The sequence below is a fragment of the Garra rufa genome, chromosome 14 (assembly GCF_049309525.1).
Source record: "Garra rufa chromosome 14, GarRuf1.0, whole genome shotgun sequence".
Lineage (NCBI taxonomy): Eukaryota > Metazoa > Chordata > Actinopteri > Cypriniformes > Cyprinidae > Garra > Garra rufa.
Window position 1 is genome coordinate 24,222,391 of NC_133374.1, and position 20,337 is coordinate 24,242,727.

Below are 20,337 nucleotides of genomic sequence, written 5' to 3' on the forward strand. Positions count from 1 at the left end.
GCGGATAAACTCTTAGTGGAAAAACGTATATCCTTTATCCAATTTGTTCCTCTTTGTGACGGAGTTTTCCTACACGACTCTTATGGGGTCTGCAAAAGTTATCTTTGACAAACCAGCGAGGGAAGTTGTGTAGACTCTCTCCATTTTAATTTTAAATTACCCGGCTTTCTGCTGTGTTGACATTACACAGGAAGTCTGCATACCCTGCGATTGCGTATTTCCGGTTTCTGTGAAAAAGGTCTATGGCGATTAGAGTCAGACTGATTTAGCTCGGTGAGGGCGGGTCTAAAGTAAGGCACTCATGTCAATCAACTATCGTGGGAGTGGCCTCTGTCGGTGTGTCGTCATACTGACAAGAAGCTGAGGATGACCTGATTTTAAAAAGGGGATATTACTTTTAAAGATAAAAAAATACCACTGGGTGGATTTTTATCATTGTAGGGTGGTTGTGTACACAAACTGCCAACACACATTAATGTTCAAACAACATGAAAAAGAGACTTTTGCATCCGATTACCCCTTTAAATGCTTTTTAAATGTGTTTTTTGGTTTTGGAGCAGTTTGCACCAATTCTGTAGAATGGCCTATATACAGTTTATAATATACAATGATATGTATGTTATTTATGATATATAAATATATTTACCAAAAAAGTTATACTTGTTAAGCTAGTTAAGAACTCTCTTGGGGACATTACATGCTATGCACCTGTATCCATAACACAACAAATACTGGTGACAAGCTCTGCTAGTCTTTTCAGTATGTAAACTTGTTGACCTCTTGACTTTCTTTTGCATATTTAAAGCTTGTCAAAATCTATCGCCAGTAAGCAGACCAATTTGTTAGCCCAAGTAAATGTGTTCATCCCATAGGAAAGGACTGGAAATGATGAAGGATGGGTGTGAGCACTGACCTCACTGAGAGCCTGTCTGCTTCATCAAAGATTTCTTTGGAATGTCAAAAAGTGCTGCTACATGTAAGAAACACAAGTGAGATCATTATAAACTATGACCAGCAGAGTGCATTGGCAGCCCTTTTGACCATCTGGAAGATATATTGCATTTATGTTTTAGGTTTAATACCATGAAATCTACTAATGGGGGAATTCTGAAGAACTTTATTAAATGGCCAAAATAATGTTCCCAGATTCATCCATCTTCTCCAATTGATGTTCTCAGCCTCTCATTGTCCACAACTATATTCAGTTGCTCCATGAGTTCTCATGATTTACCAGACAAAGAAAAATGCTTCTTACTCACAATTTCTAAACAATTTGGTATTTTAGAGCTTGGCATATTTAGAAATACGTATGTGACCCTGACCACAAAACCAGTCGTAAGGGTAAATATTTTGAAATTGAGATTTATACATCATCTGAAAGCTGAATAAATAAGCTTTCCATTGATGTATGGTTTGTTAGGATAACATTTGGGAGAGAAACAATATTGAATATTTTGAATCTGAGGGTGCAAATAAAAAAAATAATAATATTGAGAGAATCGCCTTTAACATTGTCTAAATGAAGTTCTTAGCAATGCATATTACTAGTCAAAAATGAAGGTTTGGTATATTTATGGTAGAAAATTTAAAAATATCTTCATGGAACATGATCTTTACTCAATATCCGAATAAGTTTTGGTATAAAAGAAAAAATTTTGATCCATACAATGTATAAATACAAATATACCCGTGCTACTTATGACTGGTTTTGTGGTCCAGGGTCACATATATGCATTATAAAATTGTCTAATTGTCTAATCTAATTTTTAATTGTTTTGGCTTATTTTAATGGTAGTTTGCTGAGGCCCCCTAGTGGGCCCTGACTCCCTGGTTGAGAAGAACCACTGTTTTAGAAATAACTAACAAATATATATTGAATCATAAAGTGCTACTTCAGACAAAATTAGGTAAAAAAAAAAACAGTTTTTTTGGGTGTTATTCCATAAATTTGTCACTATCGTAACAGTCACGACCAAAACATGTCATCATTGTTTCAGTAGTGACAAAGGAAAACACATAATCCTTTATTTTGGGGGAAATAAACAAACGTTTTGTATAGTTATGCACATTTTTAGTACTTCAGTATGTTTTAGTAGTTTTAGTATGTGGGTTAAAGTTCTGTGATGTGGTCGCTACTGAAACATTACTGTCTCTACCGAAACGGTTTTGTTGAAAATAAAGTATATTGAATTATTAACTTAGATGTTATGATAGATTTTGGTTCAGTGTATATTCAAACTAATGAATCTTCAAGTTTGAAATTAGTTTGATCAACTTTTTGCCTTTTACAAAGAAAAATTGGGTTCAAAGTGCAACAAATCTCATAAATCACACTTAAAAAAAATTTTTAAATTGTAATTGTTATTGATTTACCTCTGAAAACTTTTTAATAAAATAAAAAAAATATTTACAAGGAAGACGTAAGCTAAATCTTAATAGGTCAGTATAACTCTTCTTAATTAATTATTGCTGTGTTTCAGTAGTGACATATTTGGGGAGAGGAAAATTATTCCAAAACTTTCAGAAAATACAATATTAGAATTAACTGCACAATTACTAGAAATGTGTACCTTTGATGTTATACATTTTGCATAAATACAAAATCTGACTTTACACCAATTCTGTGGAATTCTGTGTACTTGATAATGTGTTTTATATTCTTAATTCCTTACAGATTTAAAATAAAGAAGAAAATACTTCACAAATTATTTCCATGGAAAAATTGTCAGCATACAGTTTATAACAATATGAGGGTGACTAAACAATAAAAGAATGAATTCTTCAGTCTCTGCTCTGTGACTAATGGATAACCTAATTTTCTCTGTTTTATCAGTATTGGAGATCCTGCAGTTGGTGACGAAAAGAGATTTGTTTTTGGCTGACACTCACATTCTGGAGCTGGAGCAGGAGTGTAGAGAGGCCGAATCCACGACGGCAGGGGGCCCTGAGGACTTCACCAGCCCCAGCAGCAAAGACAGCAGTCGGCGCAAAGCCAAAGACGTTGAGCTGCTGTACGAGGCCCTGCAGAAAGAGTTGTGGGATGTGGTAAAGGAATCTCTGCGTTCCCCCACGGCCGGGCCCAATCTGGGCCTGGTGGTGCAGGTGCTTCAGCAGGAGGAGCAAGCCGATCGGGACTGGGCTCAGAGTGAAGGAGCCTCTCCAGGAGGCCCAAGGCCAAGGGAGTTCAAGAAACGCTGGAAGGAGGCGGTAGTCGAGCTGGCTGATGCAAACTTACCCCAGCGTGCAGAAGCACAGGAGGATGAGCTCGCGGCCTACCTTGATAAGCTAAGAGTGCGTATGGTGGAGGACCTCGGAGCGGCCCGGCGTAATGTGGTGTCGGTATATCCTGCGGAATATGACTCCTTCCAAGTGTACACACAGAGCTACCATCAGGCTGTTACCCGCCGTCTCCAGGCTATCACTAATGGAGATCTGCAGATTACTGATATATACTCTTTGCTAGACTGGCTCTACAACATTTACAATAGGTAAACAACAGCAGTTTGACTAGGATCGTTAACTTAAAACAATGTAATTCAAAACCTGAATGAGAAAATTTTCCCATAAAATGAAACAAGCATTGACCACTAGGGATGTAATGATATTATAAATTGAGGTATCGCGATAGCAAAACTGTCTTGATATTATCATGGTCACACGACAATATGAAACGATATAGGTCTTCCGGGTTAAAATGTGTAAAGTTTAAAAATATTCTAACATAAAAGGTCTTTAAAGTTGTTTTTTGGGCCATTATGCACAATATGGCTTAAAGGAGAACTCCGGTGTGATATTGACCTAAAGTGTATTGAATCATGATACCGAGTGTGAACGTACCTTGCATATTTCATCTCGGTTTGTGTCCAGCTGTCCGAAATCTGGGGTCAGTTAGCCGATGCTCACAACAGGCTGTCTATGAGAGTGAACAGGGCATCGGAAAAGCCATGTAAATAAATCACTGTTTTACGCCATTTACGAGGCACAAAGTAGCTCCACGCTTCATTGGTAGACTTCCTAGGGCCCTGACATTTAAAACGAGACATTGAGAACTCAGAAAAAGCACCGGTAGTTTATTTACAAGAAGATTTATACAGACAGTACCTGGGAAAGAAAATCCGGTCGCCGCCATCCTGAACTTAGTCACGATAAATCGAGTGTCGAGCACCAATGAATTTATCAGGTTATCAACGTATCAGGTTGTAGTTTCCTTCGTGCTCGACACTCGACTTATCGTGACTACATTTAAGATGGCGGCCACCGCTCTGTTCCTGGTGGAAGATCTCTGTATAAATCTTCTTGTAAATAAACTACCGGTGCTTTTTCTGAGTTTTCAATGTCTCATTTTAAATGTCAGGGCCCTAGGAAGTCTACCGATGAAGTGTGGAGCTACTTTGTGCCTCGTAAATGGCGTAAAACAGTGATTTATTTACATGGCTTTTCCGATGCCCTGTTCACTCTCATTGACAGCCTGTTGTGAGCATCGGCTAACTGACCCCAGATTTCGGACAGCTGGACACAAACCGAGATGAAATATGCAAGGTACGTTCACACTCGGTATCATGATTCAATACACTTAAGGTCAATATCACACCGGAGTTCTCCTTTAATCCCTTTATCAAGACTCTGCGTTTCAAATCAAAGAACGCACGTCATTCAGGCAATCAGCTCGTGATCCGGTGTTTTTCACGCCTTATAACGGCTCAGTTCACAGTGAATGCATTGAACTCATTTATCGCATGTACTGTGAGTTTAGTGTGGGTTTGAGAATGCAACGGCCACCAGTTATGCTTTATTTTTCGTGGCAGATAATTACAGCATTTCACTAGATTTGTAGTGACATGCATTTTTATAAACCTGTTTCCACTGAAGCTGGAGTTTTCCTTCAAAATCAAAGCTCTACTGCCATTTCCGTCAAAATAAAAGCTTAAAAGTGCAGTGTGAATTGCTGACAGCTACTGGTTCAAATTGGCAACATTACTGCAGTCCAAATTCAAAATATCTCTTTCAAATGTAGAAATTAGGAAAGAAGCATTGTAATGTCCCTACTGTAGTATAAATCTAAAATAATATACCTATTACATAGCAATTTTCATTTTTTTTACAGTGCAGTTGTTTTACAATGTATGGCTATTACTGTCACATGAATAACAATAATATAAAATTGTTATTTCTATTATTATATTCTAACTTTTTTGGCTTCTAAAACACCATTGTGATTGTAATTTAGACTGAGACTTAAGTTTTTGTGGATGAGAAAATTTTTGGAGCTCTTAATTTTGAACTCTCAAAGTGCATATCATTTTTTATTATATTATACAATATTATCATATCCTGAGATTTTGATATCATTACATCCGTATTGCCCACGGGTTGCCAAAAGTACTTTAAAATGGTCCATATGAAGTCTTCTGAAGCCATATTCACATGTTACATGTCAGGTTTGACCCATTGGTTCTGAGTAAATCAGGAAATTTGAATTTGTATGTGCGATTTGTGACCAATTTGTGATTAGCAACTCTTAACTTCAGGTTGTTTCTCATATAAACTTATGATATGACTTCAGAGACTACTTCAGATTACTTTTGTGATGTTTTTGTCATGTCTTAAAGCTTGATAGGCCCAATGTCTATTTATTTTTATTGAATAGGAAGAAAAACAGCTAAGATACTATAAAAAATATCTCATTTTGTGTTTAAATGAACAGAAAAGCTTATGTTCAGTGTGAGAAATTAGGTTAGAATAGGCTAACAGACCTCGACAGACAAAATTTCTTCATTTAAAGGAAAACTTCAGGGTCAATACGATTTTTTTAAAAGAAATTAATACTATATTCAGCAAGGATGCATTAAACTGGTTAAAAGCAACAGTAAAGATGTTATAATGTTATAAAAGATCTCTATTTCAAATAAATGTTGCTCTTTTGATCTTTATATTCATCACAGAATCCTGAAAAATGTTTTACCGTTTTCACAAAAATATTAAGCAGCTGTTTTCAACATTGATAATAGTAAGAAATGTTTCTTGAGCGCAGATCAGCATATTAGAATGATTTCTAATATGACACTGAAGAATCAAGTAATGATGCTGAAAATTCAGCTTTATTTAATTGTAATAATATTTCACAATATTAATGTTTTACTGTATTTCTGATTCAAATGCAGCCTTGGTGAGCATTAAAGATACATTTTTTGTACCAAGCCCAATATTTTGAACAATATAAAAAGAAATTCCGCTGGCAGTGTACATTAGCAATGACCTGTTTTGTTTGTATTGTCAAGTATTGCTGGCTGTGTCCAGTTGTCAAGCCACATACGGCAACAGCAAACCTAAAACAGATTGTTATAAATAGCTTCTGGTTGATACGAGAGGTGAAAGCCACTCTTGTACCTTCCCATTCCTGTTCCTTCATAATTCAATGTTTCCTTATGAGTGAAGTCCAGACTCAGTTTGTGATTTGCTCTTCCTGTTGTTGCTGCAGAGATGTCCTTGGAACAGTCACCATAACAACACCCATTAACCTCTCGCAGCTCGGCCCACTGCTGCCAGCGGAGACGGTGGAAAAACTCGAGCTTGACTGCCTCAACTCAGTCAGGGTAAGAACTGAGATTCCCAGAGTTTGTCCCTAAGTATCTTCTAGCATTTTCTGTGTACCTTGAATAACGGCACGTCCTGTCCACTCAAAGAGGTGGCTGGTCATTGCAACCTGCACGGTCAATTAGAGTGCGGCATTTCAGGGTCAGCGCTCGGTTTTCCTGTCTGCAGTGAACGCTACACAATAGGCGTCAGTTTGTCAACATATTTTTCCCTTCGCTCATTAAGCATTGTGAATGTGTGGTCTTTTTAATAATCCTGAAAATAATGACATTAGTCTAACACTTTGTGTCTTGTGTTAACAGAGTGATTGTTTCCTTATGGATGCTATCGTTTCGTACATACCCAATACAGGCCCCAATATGGCCGCCGCCTCTCACAGCAAGGACGCTTTTAATGACTGTGTTGAAATGTTGTGTTTTCCAGGGGAAAGTGACCAACGAGCTGTCTCAGGTTTTGGAGGAGGAGGAAAAGAGATGGCTGGACACCCTGAACGTCGAAGAGTATCAGATACCTCTGGCTCGCACTGTTATTCAGGTCAGCGCAGGGCCTCATGGACCATTTATGCTCATTTATATAAAATAGGATATTGTGCTTGACATATGGTGTCAGAGCATGTGATATCACATGTTACTTTAATCCATTTTCTCAGTATTGATTTTGTGTATAATGGCCCACTGTTTCTAGCCATCTGAAATATTTGCAGCAGGTTTTTGACACTGGGTCTGTTGTTAGAATGAATCGTAAGACATGTGAAATGGCATCCACGCACCTCTGTGTAACAAGAAAATCGTCTCCTAGCTGGAACCAAAATAAACATTTCCCATTGTGAGCATGTTTCCATTACAGCACATTGTTTTTGCAGGCTCTGTATTGCACCCTAGTGGCCATGAATGATATTAAGGAAATATCCTGCTGAAAATACTCTCTTTAGAAGTAGTGAGAGCATTGAGCATAATATTTCAAGACTAAATTGTGACCCTGGACCACAAAACCAAAATAGAGTCTTAAATTTTCTACCATAAATATATCAAAACTTAAATTTTGATTAGTAATATGCATTGCTAAGAACTTCATTTGGACAACTTTAGAGGCAATTTTCTCAATATTTAGATTTTTTTGCACCCTCAGATTCCAGATTTTCAAATAGTTGTATCTCAACCAAATATTGTCATTTCATAACAAATCATACATCAATGGAAAGCTTATTTATTCAGCTCAATCTCAATTTCAAACTCCCTTATGACTGTTTTTGTGGTCTAGGGTCACAATTAAGGGATTAAAATAATGTTAATTTACAACATATTAATTATAACATATTTTCTTGTATTTTTCGACTGTAGAGGCTACAAGAGGATCTTGAGAGATCTGCAGCTGTAAACAAAGATTTGGGTTCACGGGTTGCTCAATGCAGTCTCAACGGACTGGCAGACTTCCTGTACAGGTGGGAAAGTGATACATGAAATGTGATACTACCGTTCAAATGTTCGTAGTTCAGAAATGAATACTTGTATTCAGCAAGAATGCATTGAATTGATCAACAGTGACACTAAATACTTTTACAGTGTTACAAAATAGTTTTATTTCAGATGCATATTGAACTTTGTATCCATCAAAAATTATTACATTTTCCACAGAAATGTAACATTTATTAGAAAACATTTAGCAGCACAACTGTTTTCAACATTGATAATAATAGGATTTTTTTCTTAAAAGGAACCCTGGGTATTCTGTATGGCTGAAATATGTCTTAGAAAAGCCATACTTTATTTTAAAAATCCACATTGTTTTATTCATATTTTTTAGTATTTCGATGGTGTAAAAAGGTTGCACTCTGTGAGCCACTGGCACTACCTGTTGCTATTTTTACCACAACACAACTCGGAAAATTACAGAGCCCCCAAAGAGACATGTTGGTGGAAAAAATTGGCATGAGGGGAAAAAATTGGGGTGCAATCTTAAAAATAAGGGTGTGTCAAAGGGTTCTTCATGCGATGCCATTTGGTTCCACAAAGAACTATTCAGTCAAAGGTTCTTTAAAGAACCATTTCCTTCTTACATTTTTTATAATCTGAAGAACCTTATTTGCCTTTATAATTTGCATTTATCTGTAAAACAGAATGGTTCTTCAGATGTTAAAGGTTCTTTATGGAACCATTCAGACAAAAAGGTTCTTCTATGGCATCGTGAAGCACCTTTATTTTTAAGAGTGTGAGAGGAAATATAATTTTCTCATTTTTTGTGTTCTCTCGCAAAACCAGTTGAGTTCAGACAAACATTTCCTGTTTACTTTGCAGCTTGTAAGTTAGAGGTTTATACAGCTTTGCATGTTCTTCTTGAAGCAGTTCATAGTGTTTAATTTGTACTTGCCTTGGACTTAAGTATAAAGAAATTCAGTCAGTGCTTATAGTTCAAGGCATGGTTTTAGGATATTCTAAAACGCTTACCCCCGGTTTCACAGACAAGGCTTAAGCCTAGTCCTAGACTAAAATGTAAGTCTGAGCTGTTTCAACTGAAATAAAATTGCACTGATTGATTTTAAAATATATCAGTGCTTTTGTTTTGTCTCAAGATGTACACCAGTAATGTTTTTTTCTAAGCATGTTTATAAAAATTACTTAAATGTCCTAATTGAACTATGGCCTAATCCTGGCTTAGTCTAAACCCTGTCTGTGAAACCGGGCCTTAATGTACTAAAACAATGACATTAGAGGGCCAATTCAGTATTAATACGTACTATTAATACTAATAACAATTTTAATATTAATAACCTTATTAATAATATTACTATTAATAAAGCAGAAAGCCATGAATGCAACACGCTAATGCAAATTAATCTTTGTCTCCCCCATAGAAAACTGTTATTAAAAATGCTTAAGATAGGCTAATGGGTGAAGATGGTAATATAAAAAGACCAAATCTGGTACACAGTTTATTAATAAAATATATTATGCACAGGAAAGCAGACAAGCCCACAATATTAACGGAACGTACAGTTTCACATGTTTTTTTTCTGCTGTCTTAATGGAAGTGTTTGCCTGAACTCAACTGGTTTTGTGAGAGAGCGCAAATATCTTAGCGAGAGAATGTAAAAGTTTTGCGAGGGAACGCAAAGTTTCTTAAGGGACTGCAAAAGTTTTGCGAGAGAATGCCAAAAATTTGAAAAAATATTTTTTCCTCCCACCCTGAATTTTTCCCCTCACCTTGATTTTTTTCCAACACCATGTCCCTTTGGGGGCTCCATAGAAAATAAAATACTGATATGATGACCACAGCTACTAGAAGAGCTTACAGGTGACAGTCTAAACGCCCCTGGATATTGAGTAAAACTCACACTGAGAAACTTCTTCAGTGGCTGCTGTGTCATGACAAACATCGATATGTTTACATCCTGCCAGGATGGCATCTAGCATTTCTTGTCTCTGCCATTTGTAAGCTTTTTCAGTAGTTGTGGTCTAATAAAAGCCCCAAAGGCATCAGGGCTAAAGTGGAAAGAACAGAGACAGAGAGCAACAGGTAGTGCCAGTAGCTCAGAGAGAGCAACCATTTTACGTCATCAAAATAATGTCCTAAATGCCTAAATACATTTTATTTCTTTAGTTAGATAACTCCCACTGAAATGTGTCAGAATAACTACATGCCATCGTTAAATGCTTCATTTTTGCTGTAGTTTTCAGCGAAAGGTTGAGATGTTCCATGAGATGCTCGTAAACAACTTTGGAGAAAATGAAGACGGTTACATCGCTAAAACCATCGCTCTTGTCAACTGCTGTCCATCATTCAGGTAGGCTTTCTGGAAGTCCTTCATTTAGGAAGGAAAGGAAAGGGGGTGAGTGAGGCCAAGTATGGTGACCCATACAAGGAATTTGTGCTCTGCATTTAACCCATCCAAGTGCACACACACAGTAGTGAACACACACACACCGTGAACACACACCCGGAGCAGTGGGCAGCCATTGCTGCGGCGCCCGGGGAGCAGTTGGGGGATCGGTGCCTTGCTCAAGGGACTCACCTCAGTCGTGGTATTGAGGGTGGAGAGAGTGCTGTACATTCACTCCCCCCACCTACAATCCCTGCCGGACCTGAGACTCGAACCTGCAACCTTTGGGTTACAAGTCCGAATCTCTAACCATTAGGCCACGGCTGCCCCGTGATATTATATGATGTTTTGTTTTGTTTTAGTGGTTTTCTAATCTAAGCCAATGTGTTTAGGAGCTTTGTGGAGCGTTGCGGCCAGTGTGACACCTCAACCAGTGAGGACTCGATTCGCAGAGCCAACACATCTCTGGACAGAATAATCAACTTGAGTGTGAGAGTGCTGAACGACAGACTTTTTGAACATATCAGGGTGAGGCTGCCACAGATCACCCCACACTTCCTCACATAGACATGTACGCACGCACGCACATATTTTTCAGTACCTCCAGTATGTCCAAGAATATAAAGAATATCTTATCAGCATTTCCCTTATGGGTTGTTCTCAAGGATGTTGTTTTGCACAGCTACTCTGGCTCTGAGACACTAAAATAGCAGCACTATGTGAAAAACACTAGTGAATTAAATGTTTTTGGCCTGACGCCGAACAGCATTCAGTGTTTGCTGTACACATTGGCATTACCAGCTCTCATGGGCCACATAGTTTCGCTGCATCCTTTTTTACCAAGATGGGGCTCCAACAGGAAGAAGCCGCACTCTCTTGACTCTAAATATGAAAGCCCTCACATCCTGGCGAAGGCAAATATAGTACATTCCAGGGTGTACTGTGTATGTCATTTCTAATCAAGATCGTTCTGTCTCATTTCTCACAGCCCTTCTTTGATAAGCTGATTAAACGAAAATGGCTGAGCAACACCGAGCCTTTTGAGCAAATCGAGACGCTCATAAAAGAGCACTACAAGAAGTTTCGCAGAATGGACAATCCACCTTATGAGGTAAACTAAGATGTTAATAACATCAATTTTCTTTGTATCCACACAGCTCTGTATCTACTGCTGAAGTCTATATGTGACCCTGGACTACAAAACCAGTCATAAGGGTCAATTATTTAAAATTGAGATTTATACATCATCTGAAAGCATTATTGTATGGTTTGTTAGAATAGGACAATATTTGTCCGACACACAACTATTTGAATATCTGGAATCTGAGGGTGCAAAAAAATAAATATTGACAAAATTGCCTTTAAAGTTGTCCAAATGAAGTTCTTAGCAATGCATATTACTAATCGAAAATTAAGTTTTGATATATTTACAGTAGAAAATTTACAAAATATCTTCATGGAACATGATTTTTACTTAATATCCTAATGATTTTTGGCATAAAACATTTTTGACTATTTTTGAATATACCCATGCTACTTAAGACTTAAGGTTTTGTGCTCTAGGGTCTCATATAGCTCTCTCAGCTTTTTCTTTCTTTCATAAAATAATTTAAACTCAATTGCATGTCTAATTGTCAATTTAGCCATGTAAAAGGGTGGATAACGTACTGTCAGCAAGTCATTGTCCGTAAATAAACCCCTTCGGAGTCAAACAAGGTTTATCTATTTCATGTATGATCATGTTGGGGTTTTTGTGAGATAAGCCTCCTATTTACTGTGTCCTCAAAGGTCCTGGTGGTGGAGGCGCACCGGCGTGTGATGACTGAATATGTGCGGGCCATCATGAGGGGCAGAATCATCTGCACATCGCTCAAAATGAGGAAGAGAATGGCTGGACGCCTTCGTGACGAAGGAAAGCACCTAAAAACACTCTTCAAAGAGCTGGTAAGATGTGTATCCGAAAGATCAAAGTTAAAGGTTTTCAATTCTCTTGCTGATTATCTGTTATCTCCTGCTGACCTTGGGTGGGGTGCATTTTCAGTTTTACCACTGATGTCACATGGACTATTTTATCGATGTCCTAACTACCTTTCTGGGCCTTGAATGTGTTAGAAGATGTTTGAAACTAAATGAGGTTGAGTAACTAAAGACTAATTAAAGAATTTTTGGTGAGTTAGTTTAGTTTTTTTTTGTTTTTGTTTGGTGATGTGCTTTATTTATCTATTTGATTACTTTTTAGGTTTAATATATTTTTATTTAAGTTTAAGCTTTAGGTTTTAACCAATTTCCAGTTATTAATTTTAGTTCTCTAACGTAAACTTATTTCAGTTATTTTCCAAGGCAACGTTTCTACTTTTTTAAATCTTTAGTTTACAATAACAACCCTGCTGTCAGCAAGATACATGATATTAATTATAATATAATTATAAAATATGCTAGTACTGGTAAATTTAAAAAATTTAAACTTTTTGAAATGTGTTTTCCCTTGCTGTTACGTAACTATGGATTTGTTTTTGTACTTTTATCTGAATTGTTTTAGGTAACACTTTATTTTATGGTGTCCTTGTTACACGTTACAGTTGTGGTCAAAATTTTACATAATCTGCAGTATCTACAGTATCTGGAAAATGTTAATTATTTTACCAAAATAAGAGATTTCATACAAAAAGCATTTTTTTGTATTTAGTAGTGACCTAAATAAGCTATTTTACATAAAAGATGTTTACATATAGTCCACAAAAACAAAAATATATATAAAAAATTTGTTATAGTTGTTCATGATTCCTTTGCTCTGAGCAGTTAAAGGTTGTATCAGCGATTTCTAGCCTAAAACATAAAGTGTCAATTTCAGCTGACCTTTCTTCACGATCCGCTCGCTGCCTGCCCCATAAATTGTCTGTGAAAAAACCGTGTCTCTCTGGTCAGCCTAGGGTCCGAGATATGCCAAAAAAACAATCGGCGCTATCAACTATTCCACAGATAATCAAACAGTGTTCCAACCAATCACCAATCAGACCCTAGGCTGACCAGAGAGACGCGTTTTTTTCACAGACAATTTATGGGGCAGGCAGCAAGCGGATCGTGATGAAAGGTCAGCTGAATTTGACACTTTATATTTCAGGCTAGAAATCGCTGATACAACCTTTAAATGGCCCACTGTTAAGAAAATTCCAACATGGTTTTCCAACATATTTTGTGTATTCAAACTCTTTACAACAATGACTGTATGATTTTGAGATCCATCTTTTCACACTGAGGACAACTGAGGCACTCATATGCAACTATTACAGAAGGTTTAAATGATCACTGATGCTATAGAAAGAAAACACAATGCATTAAGAGCCAGGGGTGAAAACTTTTGAACACAATGAGGATAAGTACATTTATCTTATTTTGTCTAAATATCATATAAATATCATATTTTTTCCCTTTAGAAGCTACAGAAGTAAAATTTTTCCCAGAAGACAAAATGTTACATTTACCCTAATCTTCAAATTCAGAAGGTTTTTACCCCCAGCTCTTAATGCATTGTGTTTCCTTCTGGAGTAGCAGTGAGTGTTTTAACCTTCTGCAATAGTTGCATATGAGTCCCTCAGTTGTCCTCAGTGTGAAAAGATGGATCTCAAAATCATACAGTCATTGTTTGACTGTGTAGAGTTCAAATACACAAAAGATGCAAAAGAGTTTATGGGAGCTGAAGGATTATTCTGAAGAACTGCGGGCAGTATAACTGTTCAGGACAAACAAGCGACTCATTAACAACTATCACGAAAAAAATCATCCAGATCATCCAGGCAACAACACGATACTGAGAAGCAAGCGTTCTCATTTTATTTTTATTAGTACAGCAAATATATTTTTCTCATGAAATCCGTAGTCCCAGATTCATCACGCTTGCCAAAATGTCATGTCCTGTTTTGAGCTAGTTTCTAAGTGTCTTTTAATTACCCAAAAACCTTCTACAGCCGACAACTTTTAAACAAAGGAGACTGAAGAATGGCCATTTCTGGAGTTGGCATGGCGGCAGATGGCCAAACAGGCCCTTGGCTCCAAAGGGCATCTCTATGACCCACCCAAACGCTCCTTTCCCCTGTGCAGTGTCCGCCCCTTGCTTCAGTTAAAACATCCGTTTGTCACCTTGGTGGACAACAGGATGCCTTTGTTTATGGAAGAATGTCCTGGCCTGCGCCTTTGAAGTCATGACTTGCCTTTAAGGTCAAACTGAGAGTCAGGAAGAACTGCCTTGGTGTAATGGGCATACAGATATTTACCCTCGATTGGAACAACATGTGCTCCTATACTTAATCCTCTAGGTTTTTGTTTTTCCAGAGAAGAGGGTAAAAATAGCCTTCGGCGTCGTTCGGGCCCTGTGATCTTTGGCTGTCTGTCAGAAGTCATTGTACATTGTAGTTTTGGAAAAAGCCTTTAGTACCAGGCAGTTGCGTTTAATCTGAACGTTCATCTGCACATTTCAGTTGTTGATGTTTCGGCATATGAAAGATTTGATGGATCTAGTGACATATATCTGATGTTATCTTTGTTTGCCCCCATCCAGGAATCCTCTGCCTCATGGCTTGACAGCGCTATTCCTCACTTATCGGAGATCATTCTCTTGGAAGACACTCCCTCCATCCAAATGGAAGTTGGCGTCCTGGTACGGGAATTCCCTGACATAAGGTGAGTGTCTAGGCCGGGACACCTTGTAGCCCCTGATATGATTGAGGTCGAAAAGCAGAGAGCTCGGGTCATCTGACAAAACATGGTCATTCTGTTTGACAGCAAAAGAGGGGCTTGTAAAAGCAAACAAGACCTTTGCGGTTTCCTGATTTTTATGGGAGACTGTTTGGTTATCCCAGATTCGCATGAAAGGTGTACAGTTGTCCAGCTCTGGATCCTCGCAAAAACAAAGCAAAAACACAGGCATCCTGCCAGGGCCTGACCTAAAGCTCCGTGGTTTAACCTGGAGAGGGCAGTTGCCTAATTAAGAGCTCTATACGGCTCGGGAATCCAGAGGAAACTCTCTTTTGTGGAATGTGTGCTAAATAAAGATTGAAACTTCAAATACATGACCTAGATGTGCTGCGGGCTCCATTGTTTAGCATTAGCAACACCTTTGGGCTTTAAACTGATGAACATTTGGAATCTCTCCCATCTAGCATACATATCTTCACACATTTTATGATCTAGGGAAACTTTGAATGAACAGGAACCAACTCAGGGAAGGTTAAATGAGGATTCTTTGCACTTTGTTTTTTCAGGTATAAGTAGGATGACCAGATTACTTATGGAGGAATACGGGACAAGCGGGCAAGGGGTGGGCAATATGACCACGATAGGAGAAATTTAGTTAGTTATATATATAGTTAGTTAGTTTTGTTATAAACAATAAGAAAGAAGCAAATTACAAACCTTAAGACAAATACAGTAGGTTTATGCATACATTTATTTGTATCTTTTGTTGTTTTATTAACATTAATGACAGACAGGTATTTAATTAGGCTGCTGTCCCTTTAAAACCTAATGCATGAACGTATACTGACACATATCTGGTGTTCACCCACCTGTTTACATTCACTTTACAACCATAACCGACTGTATTTATGTGAGATACTCTACGTGATGGACATTTTGACAACTGTGTGGAGGTGCAAGAAGAACTGATTGCACGCTGTCTGAGAGAGAACTAACAAAGTGACAACTGATTTATACACTTTTTAATGTTATATTTTATAATATGGGCATTGTTTTATTTTTTTGTACTGCAATTTTTTTTCTCATCCAATATTTGAAGGAGGCACTGCCTCCCTTGCGACCTCAGAGGAAACGCCCCTGATACAGATATACATTATACATTACATATACGTTATAGAATATAGTAAAGAACTTAAAGTTTTATTTATTTATTTATTTTTTGTCTTCTAGTTCAAAACAATTATTACTAAATTTATATCCTGTCCTTTTTTGCTTTTACGTGTTTAGTTTAGTTTTGTTTTGGGGGACAAATCTTAAAAAATAAAATAAATAAATACACTACTATTTAAAAGTTTAGGGTTGGTAAAAGTCTCTAATTCTCACCAAGGCTGCATTTATTTAATCAAAAATACAGTAAAAACAGTAATATTGTGAAATATTATTACAATTTACAATAGCTGTTGTAAATTTTAATATATTTTAAAATGTAAATTATTCCTTTGATGACAAAGTTGAACTTTCAGCAGACATTCTAAAAAATGCATTTTTTACTGCCATTTTTATTAGTTTTTACATCTTTACTCAATGCTGATTAAAAGTATCAATTAAAAAAAAATCATCCTGACCCCAAACTTTTAAACATTACTTTAAATAAATCGACAAAAAATATATAAATATCTACTGTATGTCTTTTTTTGTAAATTCATTCATTCATGTCCTAATTGTCTTTTGCATAAAATTCTCAATCTTAAATTGTAAACCTTTTTTTTAAATATCTCTCGTTTTTGTTTGTTTTGACAAATTTTCAGTTTAGAATATTCCCTGTTCTAAGTCACGCAAAATTGTATCTAAAAAAATTAGGTTTGTACTTTAAGACAAACAAAACATATAAAGAGAAGTTCATTTAAAGGAGACCTATTATGTCCCTTTTTACAATATGTAAAGTCTCAGGTGTTCCAGAATGTGTCTGTGAAGTTTCAGCTCAAAATAGCCCACAGATCATTTATTTATGATTTATCATTTTGAAAATGCACATTTTAAGTGGAAGCTAAAACACGCTGTTTTCGTGCATGTCTCTTTAAACGCAAATAAGCTGCCCCCGCCCCCTTTTCCAGAATAAGACTGTGCCTTTACAGCTCAAAACTCAGATACTCTCCCTAAAGACATCTGTTTGGTTTTGATAAATAAGTATATTGTGTTCAAATCATGCGTTTTAAACAATATTACAACTAAAGATTTATTCCACGTCTTATTGCGCTTAAACTGTCAAATACACACAATTTTATGTTAAAAACACACAGAGTTACAAAAACAGTTGGTTATGTCTGTAAAGACAAACAGCTGGGAAAGAAATCACATGTTTATGTTAGATCTGTGTGGCAGCAGTGTAATATACAGTGTAAATAAATCAAGAAATCCACTGCTCTCTTGTCTCCTCTGAGGCTGGGACTCTAAATAGTGCTCTGTGCTCGAACTTTTGCCATGGCGTTAGAACTGGTACACCGTTGTTGCTTGCGAAAACTAAATGGCGAAGCCGTAGGTGGAAACTTGCAGATTAAGATGCTGTTATATTATAATAAGCAAAATCTGAGCAGCTTTTTTTTCACATGCTTGAAGAGAAAGGCTTTCCAAAACAAAATTACTGGGTGGTCCTTTTTCACGTTTTCTGGGTTGGTAGATATACCAGGGACCCGATTATAGCACTCAAACATGGAAAAAGTCAGATTTTTATGATATATCTCCTTTAATGAAAGTCTCTTCCAGTATAGTTTCAGTACTGACCACTCACCATGCAACCATATTACACTTTAACTAATGGCACTGTACATGCCTCATGTATCACTCAAGAGTGAATGACTCTTTCATATGTTTTGCAGGAGGAAGCATGTCTCCGCCATACTAAATATCCGTGGGATGACCCGACAAACAGAACGACAAGAGATCCTGAATATAGTGAAAGACATCGAGAACAGCGATAGCGTCACGCGGGTGTCTCGTGACAGGGCTCTCTTCGCCGAGGTGCCGGTGACGTCAGAAGTACACTGTCTAAATGTAGGCCTAAGCCGCGTCGCCCTCACTGCCTCGTCCCTCTTCTCCAGCATGCGGCGCCGACGCAGAAGGACTCCAACCAGGGAAAACCAGGATGACATGCTGTAATCCATCTCTAATGGATGCTCGTAGATCACTGGAGCAATGCTATTCAGCACAGCATTTGTTTTCGAAAATGTTTGCATATGCCTTGGTCATATGATAAGGACAAGTCTTACAGATGCTCAGGATTGCAGGATCTCTGAGAAAATGACACTACAGTTGGCATCACTACAACTGTTTTTGCACAACTAACATTGCAAAGGCTTGTGTGGAATACAGTGGCACCAAAAATATTTTGGCACTTTTTGAAAATGTTTGAATGTCTTTGCATTATATAACAAAATATCAAACCAAGTGGCCTTTATTATAGTAAAATAACATTGTAAAAGCACACTTTTCAAGAAAAACATTTTACAAATGAAGTTTGTACGGTTTTAAATGATTAATAACATTTTGATGTTGTAAAATGTTAGTGATACATGTTCATAAACACTGTGAGTCAAAAGTTTTTGAACAGTAAGGTTTTTAGTGTTCTCTTGTCTTGTCTGAAGCTACAAATTGTCAAATATTAACAAACTGCCTTCTATTTGAATGTATTTTAAATGTAATTTATTCCTGTGATCAAAGGTAAATTTTCTTTGGTGTCACATGATCCTTTGATCAAAAGTGATAAAGACATTTATAATGTTACAAAAGATTTCTATTTCAGATAAATGCTGTTCTTCTGAACTTTCTATTCACACTGAAGACTGGAATAATGATGCTGAAAATTTAGCTTTGAAATCACAGGAATAAATTACATTTGAAAATATATTCAAACAGAAAACCATTATTTTAAATAGTAAAAATGTTTTAAAATTTTACTTTTTTTGTACTTTGGATCAAATGAATACAGGCTTGGTGAGCAGCATAAAAAAATCTTACTGTTCAAAAACTTTTGACTGGTAGTGTATATGACAAAAAATCATCTTGGGACCAAAAACAGCTCTGAGAAAAGGTCTAGCTTCATTTAATTCCTAATACCATGAAACTCATACATCCTGTGTATCTTAAATGTCCAAACAATCTTTGGAGCCACTATATTTTCTTTTTTTTTTTTCTGGAACTTGATGTATGTTATTGTCTGAATATATAGTGCAACCATCTCTTTTAGGATCTTAAATCGCAGGGGTCCGAGTGCGTATTGTAAAAATATATAACTACTGATCAAAACACTGCTCGGTTTTGGGAATTACTATTGTTATTATTATTTTTCCAAATCATACCATTTACCATCTAGACTTGTAATTGTGTTTTTGTTTTGTTTTAGTTGCACATGACTGAAGACTGATTTTAAGGTACTATGCAATTGCAGTTATCTTTAATCTTTGATTATTTGTATCATATTTAAATGGATAATTTTGTGGTCCAGTCATCGATTATCTTGTCACAAAAGATGTGTTTTGCTTGAGATCACTCAGATTTACCTGTGAACGTAATCAAGAGGGACTATTTATGTATCGCAAGACTTATTTATTGCACCAGTAATTTCATTCATCTGTAATAAATACAAAAACAACAACAATGGAAACCAACAAATTAGTGAAAATTCATGATTAATTGTATCACTTTAGAACAGGGGTCACCACACTCGGTCCTGGAGGGCCGGTGTCCCTACAGAGTTTAGCTCCAACCCTAATCAAACACACCTGAACCAGCTAATCAAGGTCTTAATAGGTATACTTGAAACTTCCAGGCAGCTGTGTTGAGGCAAGTTGGAGCTAAACTCTGCAGGACACCGGCCCTCCAGGATCAAGTTTGGTGACCCTTGCTTTAGAGGCATTGAAGCTTTTGGTTTGTTTACCTAAAATACTGATGGACAGAGTTTTCAAACATTTATGGATTCTGCTTTTACTGTGCCACTGAGTTTGTCTTCTAAGAATATCAGTTTCATCCTGTTTGTCTTTTCAGCATGTGTTTGATGAGTATATGTTGCTGTTTGAGCGCCATAGAAAAGAAATCAACATTTCAGTAAACTTTAGGGTACTCTGCATGACTTAAGACTTTGACTGATATTTTGGTTATAGAAAGAAAAAAATATGCTATTTTACAGTGTACATATATTAAATCACATCTTAATAAAAGACAGAGGATCAGATGTTTCA

The 20,337-nt window shown here is 36.8% G+C and overlaps 1 protein-coding gene across 1 annotated transcript in view; it reads left to right on the forward strand.

The window, feature by feature from the left end:
• The window catches only part of exoc3l2b (exocyst complex component 3-like 2b), a 45,130-nt gene extending 24,793 nt beyond the window's left edge, over positions 1-20,337 (forward strand). The window contains exons 4-13 of the mRNA XM_073817834.1: positions 2,834-3,488; positions 6,479-6,593; positions 7,018-7,128; positions 7,935-8,035; positions 10,262-10,375; positions 10,804-10,939; positions 11,400-11,522; positions 12,200-12,355; positions 14,967-15,088; positions 17,980-20,337. Of these exons, the coding sequence (XP_073673935.1) occupies positions 2,834-3,488; positions 6,479-6,593; positions 7,018-7,128; positions 7,935-8,035; positions 10,262-10,375; positions 10,804-10,939; positions 11,400-11,522; positions 12,200-12,355; positions 14,967-15,088; positions 17,980-18,259 (1,913 nt within the window). The 3' untranslated portion in view covers positions 18,260-20,337. The remainder of the gene's footprint in view (positions 1-2,833; positions 3,489-6,478; positions 6,594-7,017; positions 7,129-7,934; positions 8,036-10,261; positions 10,376-10,803; positions 10,940-11,399; positions 11,523-12,199; positions 12,356-14,966; positions 15,089-17,979) is intronic.